The sequence below is a fragment of the Prunus mume genome, linkage group LG4 (assembly GCF_029339155.1).
Source record: "Prunus mume cultivar Tortuosa linkage group LG4, ASM2933915v1, whole genome shotgun sequence".
Taxonomy (NCBI): domain Eukaryota; kingdom Viridiplantae; phylum Streptophyta; class Magnoliopsida; order Rosales; family Rosaceae; genus Prunus; species Prunus mume.
Window position 1 is genome coordinate 2,266,429 of NC_142701.1, and position 21,220 is coordinate 2,287,648.

Below are 21,220 nucleotides of genomic sequence, written 5' to 3' on the forward strand. Positions count from 1 at the left end.
GAACTCAAAGCTAAAGGGATTTGTAATATCCACTCTCTCCCTATCCACCTATATTAGTCTCACAATCCCAGTTTAGGGTTTGTGAAGAGAAGATGAAAGTGTAGTAGGTTTCTTGGATTAAAAGGGGAGTAATCTAACAATAGTATGTGGAGGAGTTTGTGTTTTTCTAAAACTTAATATGAAGAGTGGTGGGGTGTGTGTATAGATGTATTAAGGTTAAGTATTAAGTTGGATGACCTTTTTCATCTTTTTATACAATAATAAAGCTTAATATTTTAATGACTTAAGTATTACGGTGAACAAAGAAAAGTGTCACTACTACAATAATCGAAATAGATGATGGGAAACCACCGTCGTCTAGTTTTCAAACCGTCGTGAAATCGACTGCCATCTTTTGGTATATAGAACAACGACAGCTATTAACCGACGTCTTTAAAACATTCAACGTCAAACTGTGTTACAAACTGACGTCTAATTACTATATATATAGCGTAAAATGAAATCTTCGACAACTTTAGACAACTTTTTGTTATAGAACGTAGATGTCTAAAAAGTGTTACATGTCAAGACCAAAAGAAGCACCGACGTACAGATAATTATCCACGTCCCTAATTGAAGGAATACAGACTTTATAACCTGGAAACCGTCGTGGTTAACTTATATTACGTTAAATGAATAAAAACACCAACGTCTAAAATGTCAAAGACAACGAACACACAGAAAAAAATACGTTTAAAGAGTATTACATGTCAATAGTCTCACAGGAACCGACGTACAATGACGTAACCACGTTCAGCATATATAGAAACCGTCGTTCATGTGCTTATCCAAGACACAAAGTAGGAGGAAACGCCATTTTAACCATATTCCACGTTTGTTTCTTGCCAGATTCATCGTTTAAATTATACAAAGAAGCCATTTGGACATAGTTAGACGTCTGTTTCTTGCGTTTAAACTAAAGATTGACGTTAAAAATTATATTGAAGGCATGGACAGGAAAAGAACCAATGTGGATTTTATCTTCAACGGGGTTTGCATACAATAATGGATGTGGTTAATTCAATCACTACGTCACGACGATCCAATTGAGTGACATTGTACATAATTGCTTACCACATCGATTTTTAATACAAGATGACGTGGTTGTCCTTTTAAAAGTCCCAAGCTTACCTTCACATTCCTTCATGTGTGTATACTCTGAGACCAGTTGTTTTAGACTAACCGACGTGTAGAATATCTGTCACGACAGTTAATTGAACTGATGTACCTTTATTTCACCCTTTAGACGATGGTATGTTTTAATCATGGAAGTAATATTTAACAAAATCGTAGGTTGAGACCCTCCACCGTCGTTTTGTAGCCGGTCGTTGATGTTTATAACTACTCACAGCTCGTTATTTAATTTTAATAAACCAACATGTTTTCATTTTCAGATGGTGGTTTTTGTTTCTTTACAGTCTTTTGCATTTTCTTTCCTCGACGCTCCTGAAAACCTGACATTGGTTTTGTTTAAGACGTCTGTTTTTTTAATTTTTTTACTGGACCGTTGTATTTTATACCTTTAATCCAATTTTTTTAATTTTTGATTTGCCTTGCCCAAAGCCTGCATAATGAAAATGTGATCAAAATAAAAATGATGTATAGAGCTATTAATTAATATCATACAATTAACTGAATAACTAATGTCATACATTACAACAATCAATCAATCCATATATCTTGACACCCTTTTCTAATATCTTCACACCCAATCTCACCCACTAGGTCACACATTTGGTATCCCTCTAGTAAATGGCTCACACTCAATTCTAATATCACCTAGCACATCATCACCAATAACATCATTATATTCTCTATTAGGTATTGATAACACTACTGATCAACCACGATGCATTGGGTCAACATAAAATACTTGTTTGACTTGAGAAGCCATAACAAATTGGTCATTCCTATGTCCAATTTTACTCGGATCTACAAGGGTAAATCCAAGTTCGTCGACTATAAGGCCCTGAAGTGTTATCGATCCAATTACACCTCAATACTGGGATTCTAAACTTTTGGTAGTTAAGGTCCCAAATTTCTTGAATAACTCCATAAAAACCCATGTTGGAGACAATAGGGTTTTTATCCTTGGCACTAGCAACTTGCATAGTATGTGCAAGTAAATAAACTCCACTATTTTGGACAGTTCACACATCATCTTGTGTCTTGGTGTTTAATTTAACACCATTAACAAGATAGCTCATATATGATGGAACTGCCATGCTTGGACCAGCTGCTAGCCACTTCAAATTTTCTGATACGCCATTATTCTCTTCCCCATTAAGTTCACTTTCAACCTGCAAATTAATCATATATATCTTAATTCAATCTAACATATAGAAGGGAAGAAAATTAAAAGTTGAATATGTCATTCAATAACATATATACCTTAAATTGTAGCCATTGAATGAAAGTGTTATTGTGCTTATCTTGTAGTCACTTTGTTCTCTTTCTAAATTTTGAATAAGTGATCTTGATGTAGGTCATATGTTCCCTATATTGACAAGAAAAATCAAGCATTACAATCCTTTATATATACGATAAACATAAGAAATAATAATATCTAAAATACATCCATATGAAAAATAAAAAACATACGTACTCGATATAAGGTAGAACTTCCTCCGTATTCTCCAAGACAAATAGATGTGTCTGGTTCAACAAGTTCCTATCAACTAAGCTTACTGTGCAACCTGATAATGGCTTCGAAACTCCCATCTTCTGGCTTGAAGGTACTCTAACTATACTAACATCATATAAATGCTCGGTGCAAAACTCTACAACTTATTTAACTATATACCGCTCAGCAATGCAACTTTCGGGACTAGTACAGTTCTAAACATACCCCTTAGCACTTTCATATATCTTTCAAAGGGATACATCCATCTAAAATATACTGGCCCACAGAGACGAACTTCTCTGACAAGATGTACTACTTGATGAACCATGATATCAAAAAATGAAGGGGGAAAGAACTTCTCAAGCAAACTCAAAGTAACTACTACATCTTCTTCCAACTTATCTAGCTTGGAAACATCTACTGTCTTTACACATATAACATTGAACAAGAAGCACAATCGAGTTATTGCATACCTTGCAGGCTTTTCCAAAACATAACGAATTGCCACAGAGAGCAATTGTTGCATCAAGGTATGACAATCATGAGATTTAAGACCAAGAAGTCTTGAATCTTTTAAAGATGCATGATTTTTTATATTTGAACAATAACCTTCCGGGACCTTTATACCATAGAAAGAATTGCAAACCGCTCTCTTTTCTGCTTTTGACAAATTCTAAGGCCCTGGAGGCAAGCGAGTACATCTTTCTCCATACTCGGGCTGCAAATCAGTTTTAACCCCCATGTTCAATAAATATAACCAAGCAACAATCTCATCTTTATTTTTTCCAGGGATCTCCAACAATGTACTAATGATACTATTGCAAACATTCTTCTCAATGTGCATAACATCTAGGACATGCCTCACATGAAGGTATTTTAAATACTTCAGATCAAAGAATTTTGATTTCTTCTTCCAACAAACTTTGTCACCATCATTCTCACGAACATTTTCCCCATTTTTCGAGCCCTATATATAATTAATATCTTCAACCATATGCAGCACTTCTTCTTCGGTTAATGGCTTGGGAGGTGTACCATATTCAAGTTTCCTATTAGAAGCTATACGTTGCCTCCGATATGGATGATTGATTGGTAACCATTTTCTATGCCCCATGTAACAAATTTTGTGGCCATTTTTCAACCTCTGACTAGGTGTATCATCGCCGCATATTGGACACGCTTTATATCCTTTAACAACACAACCAGATAAGTTCCCATAGGTAGGAAAATCATTAATTGTCCACAGTAATACACCTCTGAGTGTAAAGTATTCTCCTATGTGTGCATCACATACTCCTCTAATCCCATCCCACATAGATTTTAAATCATTAATCAAAGGCTCTAAGTAGACGTCTATATCATTTCCGGGTTGTTTAGGACTGAAAATCAGTAAGGTCAACATCATGAACTTTCATTGCATGCATAGCCATGGTAGGAAATTATATGTAACTAAGATAAATGGGCAACAACTATATCTGCTTTTTAGAGAACTGTGGGGATTGAATCCATCATATGAGAGGGCCAATATCAAGTTTTTTGGCTCATTACCAAACTCGAATCATTTATCATAAATGAGTTTCCAAGACGGGAATCTACCGATGACACATCCGATCGCCAACTGATAGCATGCCAACTCAAACTCTAAGCTATCTTATGTGGTTGAAACATCCTTCGCTGACACACCCTATTTCAAGATTGAATCTTTGTCTTCCTTCCACCTTGAGATACCACAAGTAAGAAAATTAGTTGAATCTTCATAATCCTTCCTATATAAGATGTTGTCATTGGAACATGCATGAATTTTCTCATAATTCATCCCTAAAGCCAGACAAAGTCTTTTTTGCTTCATACATAGAGGAAGGTAGTGTATTTCCCTCTGAAAGCATATCTCCTTGAACTATCAATAATTCTGTAAAACAAGCATCACTCATCCCATGTTTTACTTTCAAATTATATAACTTCATCAAAGCCGACAACTTCGTGTACTTACTGCAACCAGGGTACAAGGGTTGATCTCCATTCTCAATCATATTGGCAAACTCATAAGGATCAAATCCAATATCGCCTAAATCATTTTCATCCATCCCTAATTCTTCATAAACAAAACTGAACCTACTTTGCTTATCTTCTTCCACATTTCTACTAGCATTAGTAGTCCATTCCCAAGGTTCTCCATGCCATGTCCAAATCTTATAGCTTTGGTCAATTCCATTAAAGTATAAGTGGTCTCTTATAATTCCAACCCCAAACAATCGAATATTTTCACATTTAACACATGGACAATGAATATGAGTTGTATTTCCAAGATTTTCTACAGCAAAATTCAAAAATCTTTCCACCCCTAACTCATAGGCCTTCGATCTTCTATCCTCATACATCCATGACTTATCCATCTCACACACTATGACATAATATATATAATAAAATGAAAAGACCAACAATCAAACACTACTATATTCAAATAGCAGAGAATATATTGAAAATAAAAAATAAAACAAGAATCAAATGACGTTTTTACAAAATAATCGTCGTGTAACAGAGATTCAGACGACAACATATCTAGCTACCGTAGTCTTTAAGCTACCCAAACCCAGAAATTTGTATTGCTTTTTGAAGAACAAGGTAAATGAACATCCGACGTAAAAAAAAATTTAGACAACGGTTTGGTCCACCAACCGTCGTAGTGATTTACAAAAAATCGAAGTCTAAGGGCTCGTTTGGGAATGCTTTTGGAGCAGGGAAAAGCACTTTTAAATGGATGAAAGCACTTCTGTCTTTTAAAAATGGTGTTTGGCAAAAATTGCAAAAGCGCTTTGGGTGAGATCCAAAAGCACTTTGAGTGGTTTTGGAAGAAGCACTTGAGAAGTGCTTCTTCTTAAAAGCGTTGCAAGACAAAAAAAAGGGAAGCACTTAGCTCCTTTAATGAAACTTTTAAAATGCCGAAAATACCCATATTTAATTTTTTTCAATGCTAAAATACCCTTTCTTTTTTTTTTCTTTTTTTTTTTATATATTTCCTATGTTTATTATAATATTTTGAGATTCTTTATATTTTTTTAAGTACTTTTAAAAGCGGTTTTACTATGTTAGCCAAACACTCAACAAAATATCAAAAGGGCTTTTATATAGTATAAAAGCACTTTTAAATGTGACATCCAAACAACAAACTGCTTCTTTGTAGAAGGGCTTATGTCATAAACGCTACTGGCATAAGCGCTACTGACATAAGTGTTTTGAGAAGAAGCACTCCCAAATGAGCCCTAAATCTTCCATCCCCATTCCTTTCAAGAAACCTTAACATAATGCAAACACCAAAACATAAAAGAACTCATATATAGCTCCCAATTAAGAACCCATAGATCCCAAAACATATATGTGCTTAGTAGACTCTGTTGACCACGTGGGAACTTTCAAATAAAAATTGGAGGTCGTGTGAAAGCAAGTCTTAAAACTCAACCATGATTATAAAGAAGTGAGTGGACATTGGTTTAAATGAGCATTACTTTTCCAATATGGACTTGCATACTCAAATGAGATGTGATATACATATGTATTATTATTATTATTAGGTTTAATATTAAAATATGCGGATTGGATGATATGGGGTTTATGGATTGCTATGTAATTTTATGTACTTTGGATTATTTTTTCTTATTGAGACTGAATATTTTAGGTCTTTATGGAATTTATGCTTGTGAGAGTTTATTCTCTATACGATGAATAAATATTTGGGAAAGATTGAATTAAAGAAAGGTATACTGTTTTTATATAATATATATAGATGGTGAATCTCACCATCATGCGTACCTTCCTTGATTACTATACCCACATGTGGTGTTGGATTTTCCAGTGTGTGGGCTCCCTTGGGTACTAATTATTGGTTACTAAACCACATGTGGCATTGAATTTTCCGGAGTGTGGTAAAGAACCCAGACACATTTGATATTGGTTACTTTACCCACACGTGATGTTGGATTTTCTGGCTTGTGGTAAAGCAGTATGCACGAGTAAAACATGGTTTGGTTTGGCTTGGCCACATATGGCGTTGAATTTTCCGGTGTATGTGCTGTAGAGTGGTAGTCCTCCGGTTGGACAGCTCATCCCTAGACGTAGGGTAGAAAGTTGAAATCATGCGGGCTAGTCAAACAATCTTCGTGTTGGATTGTTTTCCCCCAGTACTTGTGATGGTTTGAGGTTGTCGTATATAGATATTATATGTATATTTATGAGAGTTTTCATGGTCTATATGTATATAATTATATATATGTATATGCTTAATTATTTCAAAGCTTTCCTTACATATTATGTTTTGTAAACCTATGTCTTGGGATATGGGGTTTAGTTAGAGTTAAGAGAGTTGAGTTTGTGTATTGCTATATTATATCAAGATTTTGGAAAGTGTTGTTCGGCAACATAAGCCTTGGATAAGGTATGGTTGCGGGGAAAGAACTGATAAAAAGAAAGGAACTTATAAAGTATCCAGTGTGCCTTGTCGAAATCTGATGTAAATGAATCTAAGTTTAATCATTGGTATTACTCACTACTACAAAAAGTGACAAAGACGACCAGAAAAACGACGGTCAAGTGAAACCGCCATTGTTTTTTAAAAGACGACGGTTCTATAAAACCGCCGTGTAATAACACCTTAGACACCTAAAAAATGGAGATTCAAATGGTTGTTCATAAACAACGACGCATACCTAATTAAAAACCGACGTGTCTATTTGAAACAGATTTCAGCATGTAAAATCAAAGCAAATAAAGACGCAGTAGTTATGAATCGAAACCGGACGTAGAAAGTAAAGACGGCGATTTCAAAAAAGCCGCTTATGCTGAAAATAACACGACCAAGTTTTCGTATAAGGCGCCATATAATTACAAATAAATCCACGGTGGTAAAATACAAAATATCGCGTATTAAATTAATGTACAACGAAGGAAAATAAAAATATATCGACGTCTTTCTTGTATAGTTCTACGACGGTATCTTTAAATCTCACCACGTTGTTTTTCATTTAACGGACGTATTATAAAATTTAACGTCGTATTTATTCCCTTTATACGTCATACCTTATATTTAAACCGTCGTCTTAATACGAATTTTTTTTATCAATTTATTTCTTTGATTTTGTTATCATACGTCATACTATATGTAAAGATGACGCTTTTTATAAAAATAAAAAAAATCGTCTATTATATGTAAAGATGACAATTTTTATAAAAACCGTCGTCTATTATGTGTAAAGATGATGATTTTTATAAAAACCGCTCGTCTATTATATGTAAAGATGATGATTTTATAAAACCGTCGTCTATTATATGTAAAGACGATTTATTTTATAAAACCGTCGTTCTATTATATGTAAAGACGACAATTTTTATTAAAACCGTCGCCTATTATATGTAAAGATGACGATTTTTTAAAAACCGTCGTCTATTATGTGTAAAGATGACGATTTTTTTTAAAACCGTCGTCTATTATATGTAAAGATGACGATTTTATAAAACCGTCGTCTATTATATGTAAAGATGAAGTTTTTTATAAAAAACCGAAAAAACCGTTGTTTATTGTATGTAAAGATGACGCTTTTTATAAAAACCGAAAAAACCGTCGTCTATTGTATGTAAAGATGACGCTTTTATAAAAACCGAAAAAACCGTCGTCTATTATATGTAAAGATGACGCTTTTATAAAAACCGCGCTCTATTATATGTAAAGATGACGCTTTTTATAAAAACCGTCGTCTATTATATATAAAGATGACAATTTTTTTTTTAAAAAAGGGTCGTCTATTATATATAAAGATGACGCTTTTTATAAAAAATGGTCGTCTATTATATATAAAGATGATGGTTTGTTATAATAACCGTTAAATCATGATTTTTCATTTATAACCGTCGAAATTTTTTGTCCCGTAACTTTATCTTTGAATGTTTATTTTTTTCGATTTTTGGTGTAGATGATCTCGAAGTATAAACAAACACGTTTGACGGTTGGATCATTGAAACTAGTTTCTTAGAATGCGTATGCCATCAAAACAATATATTCACTAACAATGAAGAGTTTATTTATACTTTCATTAAATATGACATAAGATTTTGTGGTATCCACTAGTGTAAATATTTTAAATTGAAGATCAAATTCAATCATTGTATTCATATTGGGTCAAGGAGTGTAGGTAAAAATCATCAAAATCGAGTTAAAATAACCGTTAAATCATGATTTTCATTTATAACCGCTGAAATTTTTTGTCTCGCATACTTGATCTCGAATGTTTATTTTTTCCGATTTTTATATGATCTCGAAGCATAAACAAACATGTTTGACGGTTGATCATTGAAACTAGTTTCTTAGAATGCGATGCCATCAAAACAATATATTCACTAACAATTAAGAGTTTATTTATACTTTCAAGTAAATATGACATAAGATTTTGTGGTATCCACTAGTGTACATATTTTAAATTGAAGATCAAATTCAATCATTGTATTCATATTGGGTCAAGGAGTGTAGCGGTAAAAAATCATCAAAATCGGAGTTAAAATAACCGTTAAATCATGATTTTTCATTTATAACCGTCAAATTTTTTGTCTCGCATACTTTATCTCTGAATTTTTTTTTTCGATTTTTGGTGTAGATGATCTCAAGTATAAACAAACAAGTTTGACGGTTGGATCGTTGAAACTAGTTTCTTAAAATGCAATGCCATAAAAAAATATTCACTAACAATTAAGAGTTTATTTATACTTTCGTTAAATATAACATAAGATTTTGTGGTATCCACTAGTGTAAATATTTTAAATTGAAGATCAAATTCAGTCATTGTATTCATATAGGGTCAAGAAGTGTAGTGGAAAAAACCGTTGTCTATTGTATGTAAAGATGACGCTTTTATAAAAAATCGCCGCCTATTGTATGTAAAGATGACGCTTTATAAAACCGCCCTATTATATGTAAAGATGACGCTTTTATAAAAACCGCTGTATATTATATGTAAAGATGACAAATTTTTTTAAAAAAAAGCGTCGTCTTTTAAAACGCGCTAAAAAATGGCCGCTTAAGTGAATTCACGCTCGATAAATTTTCAAATTTTCACCCGTCTTTGAAAATCTTATCTCTCATTAACGAAGCATCTTTTAAAACACGCTAAAAAAAGTCTACTTAAGTGAATTCGCACTTGTCAAATTTTCAGATTTTCCCCATCTCTGAAAACCTTATCTCTCCCTCCTTGAAACCCTCATGCACTCTCTAAAACACCCTCATAAAACTCTCTACAAAATCATCAAAAGATCGATATCAATGAAGGAGTTGAGAGATTGAGGTCTTAGCAAATCCATAAGATGTAGAGGGATGTTCTGCATTTTGAGAATCAAAGCTGGTTGAAAGGTTGATTTGAAAGTCACCTAATCTCTTAATACCCTTCTATATCTTGCTAGTGAATTCTGGATTAGTCTCTTTGCGTTTTTGGTATGTTCTTTGTATCCCTAATTTCAGATTTTGTCTTTCTTGATTTGTCTGATTTGTTTACATATTTTTTTTATTTCTGGTTTCTTTTTAGATTTTCTGATTTGGTTATCAGGAGATGAGGAGGAAGCTTGCAGATTTATAACTTTTTCTTTTGCAGGTTTTCTATGTGAGACATATGTTTTTTTGTTGTTGAAAATTTGCAGGTTCTCGATGGTCTTTTTTATGCTCATTTTACAAGTTTTCTATGGAAATATGGACCAATGGTAAAATTTCTCTTCCACCTAATTTTTTATGTTTATAATCTTAGCTTCTTTTTTTTTTCTCTCTTTGTCATTTTGATTTATTTACAGGGATGATGGAGGAGACTTCAGATTGTGCATCATTTGTATGTTTGGATGAGGAATGCTTGGATTAGGAGTACGTAGGTCTTGTTAGGAATTATGTTTGTTGTAGAATAAAGATTGGTTAACTATGTAATAACTATTGAATCTTCAAGTTTTATGAAAGAAACTATTTTTGATAAAGCATTATGGTTGGTTTTCTAGTTAAAATCGTTGTATAGTATCATAGGAAATCAAAAAGCATTATTGTACGTAAAGATGACGCTTTTTTATAAAAACCGTCGTCTATTGTATGTAAAGAGGACGCTTTTTATAAAAACCGTAGTATTGTATGTAAAGATGACGCTTTTTATAAAACCGTCGTCTATTATACGTAAAGATGACGCTTTTTATAAAAAAACCGTCGTCTATTGTATCGTAAAGATGACGCTTTTTATAAAAAAAACCGTCGTCTATTGTATGTAAAGATGACGCTTTTTATAAAAACCGTAGTCTATTGTACGTAAAGATGACGCTTTTTAAAAAAACCGTCGTCTATTGTATGTAAAGATGACGCTTTTATAAAAACCGTCGATTGTATGTAAAGATGACGCTTTTTATAAAAACCGTCGTCTATTGTATGTAAAGATGACGCTTTTTATAAAAAAAGGTCGTCTATTGTATGTAAAGATGACGTCTTTATAAACAATCCACGACGGTTTTCATAAAAAAATCGTCATCTTCACATACAATACACGATTTATTTTATTAAAAATAGTCGTCTTTCCTCCTATAATTAACGATCTTTACCTCTAAACAACGACGATTTTCTTTAAAACCCGTCATCTTTACTGATAAACAACGATGGTGAAAAGCCGTCGTAGTTTGAAACCCAAATAGACGGCAAGTCGATTTCACGACCGGCGAAAATTTTTACACGGACGGTGGTTTCCCGTCGTCTATTTCGATTTTTGTAGTAGTGACTTTAAATAATCTAATATTATCTGAATCATGATTATTGATATAAGAACTACGTGTGGCTTGTTCCCTTACAAAGAAGTACGTAGGTAGTCTGGGATTTAACCTAGGTGCAGCCGCAAGATAAACTGTTTGAGCTGTGCTTATATTGTTTTAAGTGTGGAAGTGAATTTTTGGAAGTAGAAAGGTTAAACATTACCGCGGCTATTAGAAGATACTTTTAGTAGGAGAAGGGAACTTCTCTTTTTCTGTTTGCCTGGCTAGAGCTTTTGGCTTGGCTGTCAACATGGTTACGACTTCTCTAGACTCCAGAGGTAATTTTAGATCATCATTGACTTGTCTCAACGTCCAAGTACTTTATTTTATTACTCATTATTTCTGGTCAATTCCTTGGTTTTCATGCAACCCATTTCGAGATTTAAATGAAAACATCCAAGTCTACGCTAAATTTGGTTACTATTCTGTCTGCAATTTGACTCTATATTTGGTTTTAGAATTTACATTTTGGTAATGACCCAATAGAAACAATAGATAGAGGGGACCAAAGATTTTATCTTTCAAATGAAACAACCTAGGAGGTTCCTAATTGAGATACTTTGCATCCTAATTTTGTAGAGTCATCAGTGAATAAGTAATAGTTAAAGGAGCTGAAAGATGAAATCTTCTATTTTATTTTAAAAAGAAATCTGAGGGTTCTTTATTGAATCCTTTACCTACTAATTGTAGAATCTTTGATGCTGAATTATTCAAAGGCTATGAGCATTGTGATAGAACTAGAGGCAAGGGGATGTATAGTATTGCATGAGGTGAATGTCTACAGCATAAGCCAGTGCCCTTTTCTGATTAGATTACACTATGATTGCGAAATCTACAATCTTCATCACGTCGGTTACTTAATTGGTCCCTCTTCTTCTAGATGCAATAGGTTCCAAAATTGGTAAAGTCCTTTTTTTTTTCAAGGGAGACTTTGCAGAAATTTTGGTAGAAGTCTCGACCCTTTTTTCTTTTGTTTTAGCAGAAGAGGATGTTCATAATTAGTAAGTGGTCCCGGCATCAGTTGGATGTCCTAAAAACCACAGGCTCCATTGTGGATTCAGAGGAATTCGGGGTGGGTCTTGTCACCGCCATTGGGCGTGGGTGTTTAGGTACTTTGTTGGGATGGCTACAGGGTATCTTGGATTGGTGGGGTTGGGTGTGCATTGGGGGTGGCGGTCCGTGGGTATGGTTATGGGGTGAAGGTGGCTAGGTGTAGTGGGAGTGTTATCAGTCCTTTGTGGTGGGGATCATATTTGGACCATGGAATAGAGCCAGGGTGTCAACATGGGGAGGGAATGGTGGCCACGAGTTGAGGGTAGCGGTTGGCGGGGGGAAAGTTTGGGTTGTGGTGAGAGTGGGGGCGATGGGAGGTGTGGTGCTAAGGGTTGTCGGGTCCATAGGGAATTTTTCATTATTTATTTGTCTGTATGGAAGTCCATGTCACTAAAAAATAAGGCACATGCTTGACATATCAGCATTTAGAAAGGGTTTTTAGGTTCAATGGTCCTTAAACTTTGATATGATTCGCATTGTGGTCCCTCAATTTTCAAAAATCGCTCATGTGGTCCTTTAAATTTAGTTTCGTTAGGACAAATGGTCATGCTGTCAGTTTTATTAGCCTTTCTTTTAAAATTGAGCATGTGCATGGCACATGATATACTGCGGAAGGTCAAAATTACAAATTTCTTCACTCACTGGGGTACAAGGATAATTCCTAAGCGCACCCAAACCCCACCCATGACCCCACCGCTGCCACTTAACTCTCCCCATCTATATATCTCCCTCCCTTCCTAAGCCAAGCCCATTAAAACCCACCACCAATCGAGGAATGATATATCTCCCTTCATCCAACCTAACAAAGCCATGGACAACCTCCACTCAACACCAAGCCAATTAACCCACCACCTCAGCAACAACTAATGGTTCTCCCACAACCTAGACCTCCACCCTCCTTGCGATGGCGACTATTGGAAGAAGATTTTTTAGTTTCTATTTTTAGTTTTTGGGGTGAAAGGAATACTCAGATTGTGTAAATTAAAAATAATACAAAAAGACCATGTTGACCCTGCATTTACTAGAAAAGATAACAAAATTGACGACATAAACATTTGTCCTAATTAAAGTGAAGTTGAAGGACTATGAGAACGATTTCGGAAATTGAGGGACCAAAATGCGAATTAGGTCAAAATTTAGGGGCCATTGGATGTAAAAACCCTAATAGATTTATTAATGGTTTGGCTAACGGAGTGGGTAAATTGTAGGTTTTCCAAGAGTTTGAGTATGTACTTGTAAATGTCTTCAAAGGCAATTATGAACTTGAAAATGTAACACCTCGACTCCAAATTTTAGTCATATTTTAATTTATTTAAGTGAAATTACGAATTTACTCTTGGGGTAGGGGTATTTTGGTCATTTTCTTATCCGGAAAGAGTTTGGGGCAGTGACTGGTATTTTTGGGTAGGTCGTCTGAGGTGAATTCGTAGACATGCTGTAGGCTTGAATTAGAGCTGTAACGAAGATTTGGCGATCAAAATAAGTTCGGTGGCAAAGCTGTAATTATTTCGAAAAGAGTTAGTAAATAATCAGATTTTTCATTTTTTACCCCACACTCTCTCTCTCCCGAGCTCCTCCTATTCGCGCAGCCTCCCTCCCTAATATCGTTCACCGAGCGAATCACCCACACACCAATTCCGACCACCCGATCGACGGCAGCCGGTCCTAAGCGAAGGACCACTTCCTCCTTCCTCCCCGATCAGGGGTCCCACCATCGCACTATTGCGTATTGTCCAAAATTGCAGAAACGGCCGTTTGTGGAGACTTCTCACGGCTCGATCTCTCTCCTCCAGCCACCAATTCCGATGGGTGAGGTATGGTTTCGCATCCATTTTCCGAGTTCTAGGATCGCTGTGCATAGGTTTGGATTAATTTGTTGCCTAGAAACCGATTTGAAAACCTAGGTTTTTGGCGAATGTCAAAGTGAAATTCCAGCCATTGCTGTCCGGTGGGCCTCCCGTCGTTGAATGAAATGATCCCTGGCCTTGAGGGTACCTAGGGTAGGAAGGGTGAGTGTGGTGTGGAGTTTTCGCGTTGCGGGAATTTACTCTACACACCCTTTGCCGGGCGTGTGGAGGAAGCGTGGGGGTGGTGAAGCTGCATTTTGTCCGGATGAGATCCTCAGTTGTCACGAGTGCATAGGATTTCGCGGATCTCAATTGGACGTCTTGACTATCGAACGGATTTCGCATATTGTGCGTTATTCGGGTTCGATAGGTTCTGACCGTTGGATCGTTTCCAAATTAAAATATGTTGATCTAGGTACTCTTAGAATCGTATAGGAATTCGTGGATCATGAATCGGAGAACCGGATGTTCAGATTCAATAATTCAAAGTCGTGGGATAGCGATAACGTCAATGTAAGCGATTCCCAAACCTGTAACCGGACCTTAGGATATCTTGTTCTACATACACGCACCGGGAACTTGGGGATTTTAGTATTCAATTTGTGATTTCCGTTTCGAAGTGATTTTATATTAATTAGGGGTTCGTATCTCGAATTAGGTACTTGATGGATCGTAGATCAAGAAGTGAGCTCGACCCTCTGAGTCGAAGCGAGGACCCTCTCAGGGTCGGGCAGCTTGGGACTATCTGTGAGTGGACTTTGTTTTCAATCATACGCATGATTTTATTGATGAAAGATTTATGCATGATGTTTTAAATGGTATATGGGACATATATATATATATATATCAAATGTTGAATTTGATGTTTTTATAGTGATTTGGCATTATATTGTGGGTTTTGACCTATTTGAGTATCGAGAATATATTTGTATGGATGTTGGGGAAATTCTAGCTATTTTGTCTATGTATGGAGTTTTTGGGTTGTTGAGGTGAGATTGTGAAAAGATGGAGTTTGAGGGGGTGTTGAGAGAAAATGTATGTTTACACTACGTCGATCTGTCCCCTTGTTACTAGGCTTCCCACACGTGGCATTGGTAGTTCCGGCAGTGTGCGAAGGACATGTGATTATTTGTCTCACATGTGGCGTTGGTAGTTCCGGCGTGTGAGACACTTCCTATACGTGTCGTTGGTAGTTTCGGCATATGGAAAGAGTTTGCATATTGCTTGGAATCGTCACACATGGCATTGGTAGTTCTGGTGTGTGATGATGTAGTCTGCGCACGTAGGACTTAGTATGTGAGCTACACGTGGTGTTGTTACTTCCGGCGTGTGAGCTATGGAGTTTCGTCCCCCGGTTAGACAGCTCATCCCTAGACTCAGGATAGCACCAGAAATCCTATGGGCTAGCCAAACAATACCCCAGTTCGATTATTTCCCGGTACCTAAGTAGTGTGAGGAGTAATTTGTATATTTTTAGTTATGTAATTATAATTATATATATATATATATATATATGAGAGTGTAAATCAGTCAGAGTACATCTAGTGGGCCGGTAAGAGCATTATAATTTTGAGGATGAGGTTTATGGATTGAATATTTGGTTTTAACGGATTTCAGTGTTTAATGTTTTGAAGTTTTGATTATGATGTGTGAATATGCATGTGTGAGCATTATTTTTACACTGTGGGGTTATTATGTTGTTTTAAATGCAAACTTTGTTTTTGTCCACTGACATGTTTTTCTGTTTTGCCCCCCCCAGCCAGTAGTCACTCCAAGAAGCTTGCTAGCGGTGTTCGAGGCCGAACCGTTTCATCCGTAGATTAGGATCTGAGTAATTTCTTTCTACTCAACTGTTTTTATAAACTAAATCTATTAGATGCTCTGTTATGTGCCCATGTTAGGTTGACTTGAGACCGGAGGCCATTTACTGTTATATGTTGAAAGCATGTTGATGGTTGGGATTCTTATTATGTAAATTATGCTGGTTGAATTTTGTTAGGTTTGTGCATTTTATAGAGGAGACTTTGCCAAATTTTTGGTAGATTGTCTCGGTTTTTAGTAAGTGGGCCCGGCATCTAGGTGATGTCGATGAAGATGGGATTTGCTCCCGGTTCCGGGAATTCCGGGGCGAGTCCTGTCAGAAAATTACCCTATAATTTGGGAAGTCTTTTGTAATTTGTCCAAAATAAAATTGACACAGTTATTAATACATACATTCTCAAAAAGTTCTTAACTACAACATAAAGTACATGAAACATAAAAACTACTACTTTTTTTTAGGAAGCACAAGAACTACCACTTAAAACATTCCACGTTGATAAGTTTGAAGGACTAAAGTGTTGCATAACCAAGGAGATCAGTTTTCTTCTTAGTCATCGTTGTGACTTCCAGAAGCCCGTACTTCCACACAGAAGAGAACATAAGTGATCCAACGCAAGATGCGGGACCTAGAAGTAGTTTTACAGAAGAGTGGAGTGAAAACTACTAAGACAGTGAAGATGAAAAGGACTCCCAGGATCAATACAACACAGGCAAGCCAATGAAGATTGCTAACTACCACATAAACCCCAGCCATGAAGGCTAAGGAAATCATGGTAAGCGAAATCCCCAACAGTGGCAATGCTAGACGGAGAGCTGTGCCCACCAAATTTAAGTCCCCCAACTGCGCCCAAATGAGACAGACTGCAACAAGGACGGCAGTATACATAGCTATGGTGTTACAAATCACAAAGGCTTGGAACATAGCGTTGGTTAGCAAGATTGCCATGCCCTCCTGAGGGGCGTCACCGTTGTTGCCACCTGGCATTGTGAAACCGGCTGCAAATGCCATTGTGGCAACGAGTGTGGCAACCACCAATAGGGTATTCACCCTGTCCTTAATGCTTTCCTCGTTTGGTAACTTCAAGTCAGTCGAACCTCCACCACTGTCTGCTACTTGTGGCGATCTCTGTTTTTTCCTTTGGAGGACATGCAGACTCTGAGCTCGCTGTGCGAAAGCAGATTTCAATACCGTCCATGTAAGCCTCTGCGCAGTACAAGAATAATCAATCCAATTACAAGACACATGTCGTTGGTAAACTAGAAACAAATCATATAAAGATAACAAAAACATGTACTAACATGTAAATGATGATGATAAGTTTTAGTTGATCACTATTTGAGCGCTACATAACTTGGAGTTTGTAATCACAGTTGGAGCTGCCTATATAGTTTGTTTATGCCCAAAAATAAATACATAGTTAGTGATGTCTTCATTTTGCCTAGCACAACTATTCATTTTCTTTCCCCACATGTTTTTTCTATTTGCATGTTCCTTGAAGTTGGCAGGAAGACTATCTTGTAAAGTCCTTATCTATGGGATCTGTGCAGTGACCGATCCATGAATTTTTCTTATTGGGGGCAAGATGTAGACCAAATCTACAAAATCTACCACACGTTTCGTACATCATTCAAATACTCAACAAGTAACAAATAAGGGTGCTAGATACTTCTAAATCTGCAATCCACAGTCGCATAGATAACCAAACCTTCCACAGCTGCCGAGAATACCCAGTCCACGCCACTTTGTCTCTCTAACCTGCCTTGCTCAACAGAGCATCAATGGAACTTCATGGGCAGTAAAAAAAGGGGAGTAGGGCCAATAGTCGTCACTATCCCCTCAAGTGGATCTGTCACTGGATGTTTGGCGTATGTTTTATATCAACCATTTTAGGTGAGCTACATCAGCCATAGAGTTGTAATCCTTCTTCCAGAAAATCTAGAGTGTTTTCTAAATTTATTTGTTTCTCCTTCTAGTTCTCTGTTCAATTTCTTTGAGAATATACCAAACTGGAACTACTGCGTACTTGTTCCCAACCCACTAAATAGAACAAGGATAATTCCCTTATTGGAAATTATTGCCAAAATCATCATCATCAGTCGTGATAAATGTAGATATAGTACTAACTTACCCCATGATATGATGCAATAGTTTCCAAAGTGCTTTCTGTAATGTCAAGAGCTGTCATGTCACTATCATTCAAGAGCTTTAAGTTTGTCCTTGTATCCCAAGCCAATCTGTAGACAACCTTGGGATGGTGGTTCATCGTTGCTAAATGTAAAGGAGTATTTCCGTTGCTGTCTTTTTGGTTTATCAACATTCGAAACTCACCCTTTTTGAGAAAATATTTGACAAGATTGTCTTTACCGCATCTTGCTGCAACATGGAGTATATTTTCGCCATTAGAGTTCTTCAATTCCTTTGAATCGGGACAATGTCGAAGCAGATCTTTAACAATCTTGACATGACCATTGCTTGATGCTGAATGGATTGGAAAGTTGCCGCCATGATCCATTTGATGAGAATCAGAGATGCGTCTGCCTAATAAGAAGCGAACCCCTTCTACATAACCAATTGATGCCGCAGAATGTAGTGGAGTCCTCCCATCTCATCTTTTGAGCTCATAAAATTTTCCTCCATGCTTGATACTATCTTTAAGATTTCTAACGGAGACAAAGTATAAATTAGAAAAATATGAGTCTAATGAGCGTTTTTCTTTCAAGTTGAAAATGTAATAATAAAATAAATAGATCAAAAATCCATGACACTAGCCGTTGCGGCAAAGCAGAAAAACAGTAGTATTAATTGAATGTACTACCGTACCATTGTTCCGGCGGCCTAGAATTGCAGCATGCAACGGAGACTTGCCATGAACACGAACTTCTGGCTTTTTCTCAACTGCTTTTTTGTTTATTAGTTTCACAATCTCATCAAACCCTTCCTCAGCGGCCAGATACAAAGGGGACTTTGCTTCCTTATTAACATAAAACGAAAAGGCAGGATAGGCCTCTATCAAACACTTTGCTACTGATTGGTGACCATGAATCAGGGCCTCGTGCAAGGGAGTGTTTTGCTCATCATTTATTGAGGTCAGCAACATGAATACCTCATCAGCATTTTCAGCGCCTGGGGCTTCACGGAGAAGAGTGTTTGCTGTATCTAAATCCCCTGTCTTGGCTGCAATATGGAGCGCAGTGTCGCCCTCAAAATTTTTCTCAAACAAAAGGGGCTTGTGAAGGTGTATGATCTCGGCTGCCAGTTTCGCCTGGCAGAAACTTGCAGCTATGTGAAGGAATGTGTTCTTATGAGGGCTTAGTCGAGACAGAAGCAGAACGCGAGCATTGGGATCATGTACTTCATCTACCTCAAGCTTCCTTTCAATGGTGTCCTTAAAGCTATCTATCTTGCCCTGAGTTGCGTAGCCGTACAACTGCTGGTACAAGCGCAAGCTACTTGAATCTTCTTCGCCATCTGTTTGCTCAAGGAGGCCTTGATCGAATTCCTCTGATGGTTTTGATACATTAATTGGTACGCCCCTAGTGCCCTGGAAAACATTAGCATGTTGCGCTGCGAATTTTACATCTTCCACAAGGGTTCTATTGTACCTGGGTAGATGAAGAACGGGCCTTTCGTGGACTACCTTCTTCTTTGTTGATTTCTTTGATTCATTCTCCCTTGTCCCATGGAAAGCATTAGCATATTGCACACTGAATTCTACATCTTCCAAAGCGGTCTGCACAAAGCGCAAGCTACTTGAATCTTCATCGCCATCTGTTTGCTCAAGGAGTCCTCCATCGAATTCCTCTGATGGTTTTGTTACATTTGGTTCCTCTCTAGTGCCATGGTAGACATTAGCATATTGCGCACCAAATTTTATATCTACCAAAGCGTTTTTTTGGTACATGGGCAAATCGAGGACCACTGCTTCTTTGCGGGACACGGGCTGATCACTAGCCAAGCTTCGGAGGTCCCCGCTGTCATCTTCGTCGTCAGGTATGATGATGCTTGCAGCTGTGTCCTCATTGCTGGCTGCACGCAGCTCTTTGCCTGCCATATATGGACTTCAACGTTGCTTTAGATTCCGATCTGCACTTCAACGTTGCTATAAGATATGAGGAGCGCTCAAGTGTTTACTGATAAATAAGTAATTAGATTCAATTAGCGGTCTACGTGTACTTACCAAATACTTGAGGTGTGGAGAAGCCTGAGAAAGAACGATAGATATAAATACTACAACTCAATGCCACTTATATATAGAGTAGGAAGACACACAGCAGAGACTGACAGAAACAGAAATTATACAGACAAAAAGGAAGACACTAGATAAACCATGTGTTTAGCGTTTACTGGCTCTATATATTTATATCAATTAATCCAAATGGTGTTGCCAAGAAATATCATGAATTCAAACTTACGCTCGAAAAATAGCCGAAAAAACAAAAAGATAGAGAGAGAGAGAGAGAGAGAGAGAGAGAGAGTAGCTTTGTTCAAGTCAATGTTGGGTCCATGCATGGAACGCACTAAAAAACACGTGTTTGGTGTATATTTTTTAATTCAGTCTTGGTGTTGATGCATTCAAAGTCCACTTACGTGGCATCAATTCAATACGCCATCCAAGTGATAAGGTAATTAATATTGTAACTCCAATGTCACTACAATAATTCAGGGCAATAATAGACCATTATATATAGGTTAAAATTGTCTTTTTTTAATAGAAAATGATGGAGCCCCATAAAGAAAAAAAGAAGAAATAATATTCAAAACACACCAAAGGAGGAGAGGAAAGAAATGAAGAGTGAGTTCTGTCTGAGAGGAAATTTTGTCAGTATAAACATCAGAAAAGCAAATATAATTCTACTCCCAATATTCAGTGGTACTTTTCATACTCTGATTATTTTATTTTTATAACACGCTATCAAGACGATAATCTCTCCTTTTACTTCTAAATTTTCCTACTCAATATCATTGCATTAAAAATCTATACACCCAAATTTCAATAAAAATTGTGCCCTTAATAAATGCAAAAAATCAAAGAAA

At 36.6% G+C, this 21,220-nt stretch overlaps 2 protein-coding genes and 1 pseudogene across 3 annotated transcripts; all 3 read right to left on the reverse strand.

Annotated features, from left to right (window-relative positions):
• Positions 1-2,189: 2,189 nt before the first annotated feature.
• On the reverse strand, positions 2,190-3,506 carry LOC148917641 (uncharacterized; annotated as a pseudogene).
• A 13,001-nt stretch (positions 3,507-16,507) lies between these two features.
• On the reverse strand, positions 16,508-18,698 carry LOC103343824 (protein ACCELERATED CELL DEATH 6-like). Its single transcript, XM_008247465.3, has 2 exons — positions 18,315-18,698; positions 16,508-17,389 (listed from the first exon to the last, which is right to left on the reverse strand). The coding sequence occupies exons 1-2, from the start codon at positions 18,696-18,698 to the stop codon at positions 16,733-16,735; spliced, it is 1,041 nt and encodes a 346-aa protein (XP_008245687.2). The 3' UTR covers positions 16,508-16,732.
• Positions 18,699-18,705: 7 nt separating this feature from the next.
• Positions 18,706-20,521, reverse strand: LOC148917642 (uncharacterized). Of its 2 annotated transcripts, none has more exons than XM_089051394.1 (3): positions 20,364-20,521; positions 19,007-20,269; positions 18,706-18,846 (listed from the first exon to the last, which is right to left on the reverse strand). In XM_089051394.1, the coding sequence occupies exons 2-3, from the start codon at positions 20,235-20,237 to the stop codon at positions 18,746-18,748; spliced, it is 1,332 nt and encodes a 443-aa protein (XP_088907520.1). In that variant the 5' UTR covers positions 20,238-20,269; positions 20,364-20,521; the 3' UTR covers positions 18,706-18,745. The 2 variants fall into 2 exon arrangements, with proteins under 2 accessions (XP_088907520.1, XP_088907521.1); XM_089051395.1 differs by having other exon boundaries at positions 18,713-18,835.
• Positions 20,522-21,220: the final 699 nt, after the last annotated feature.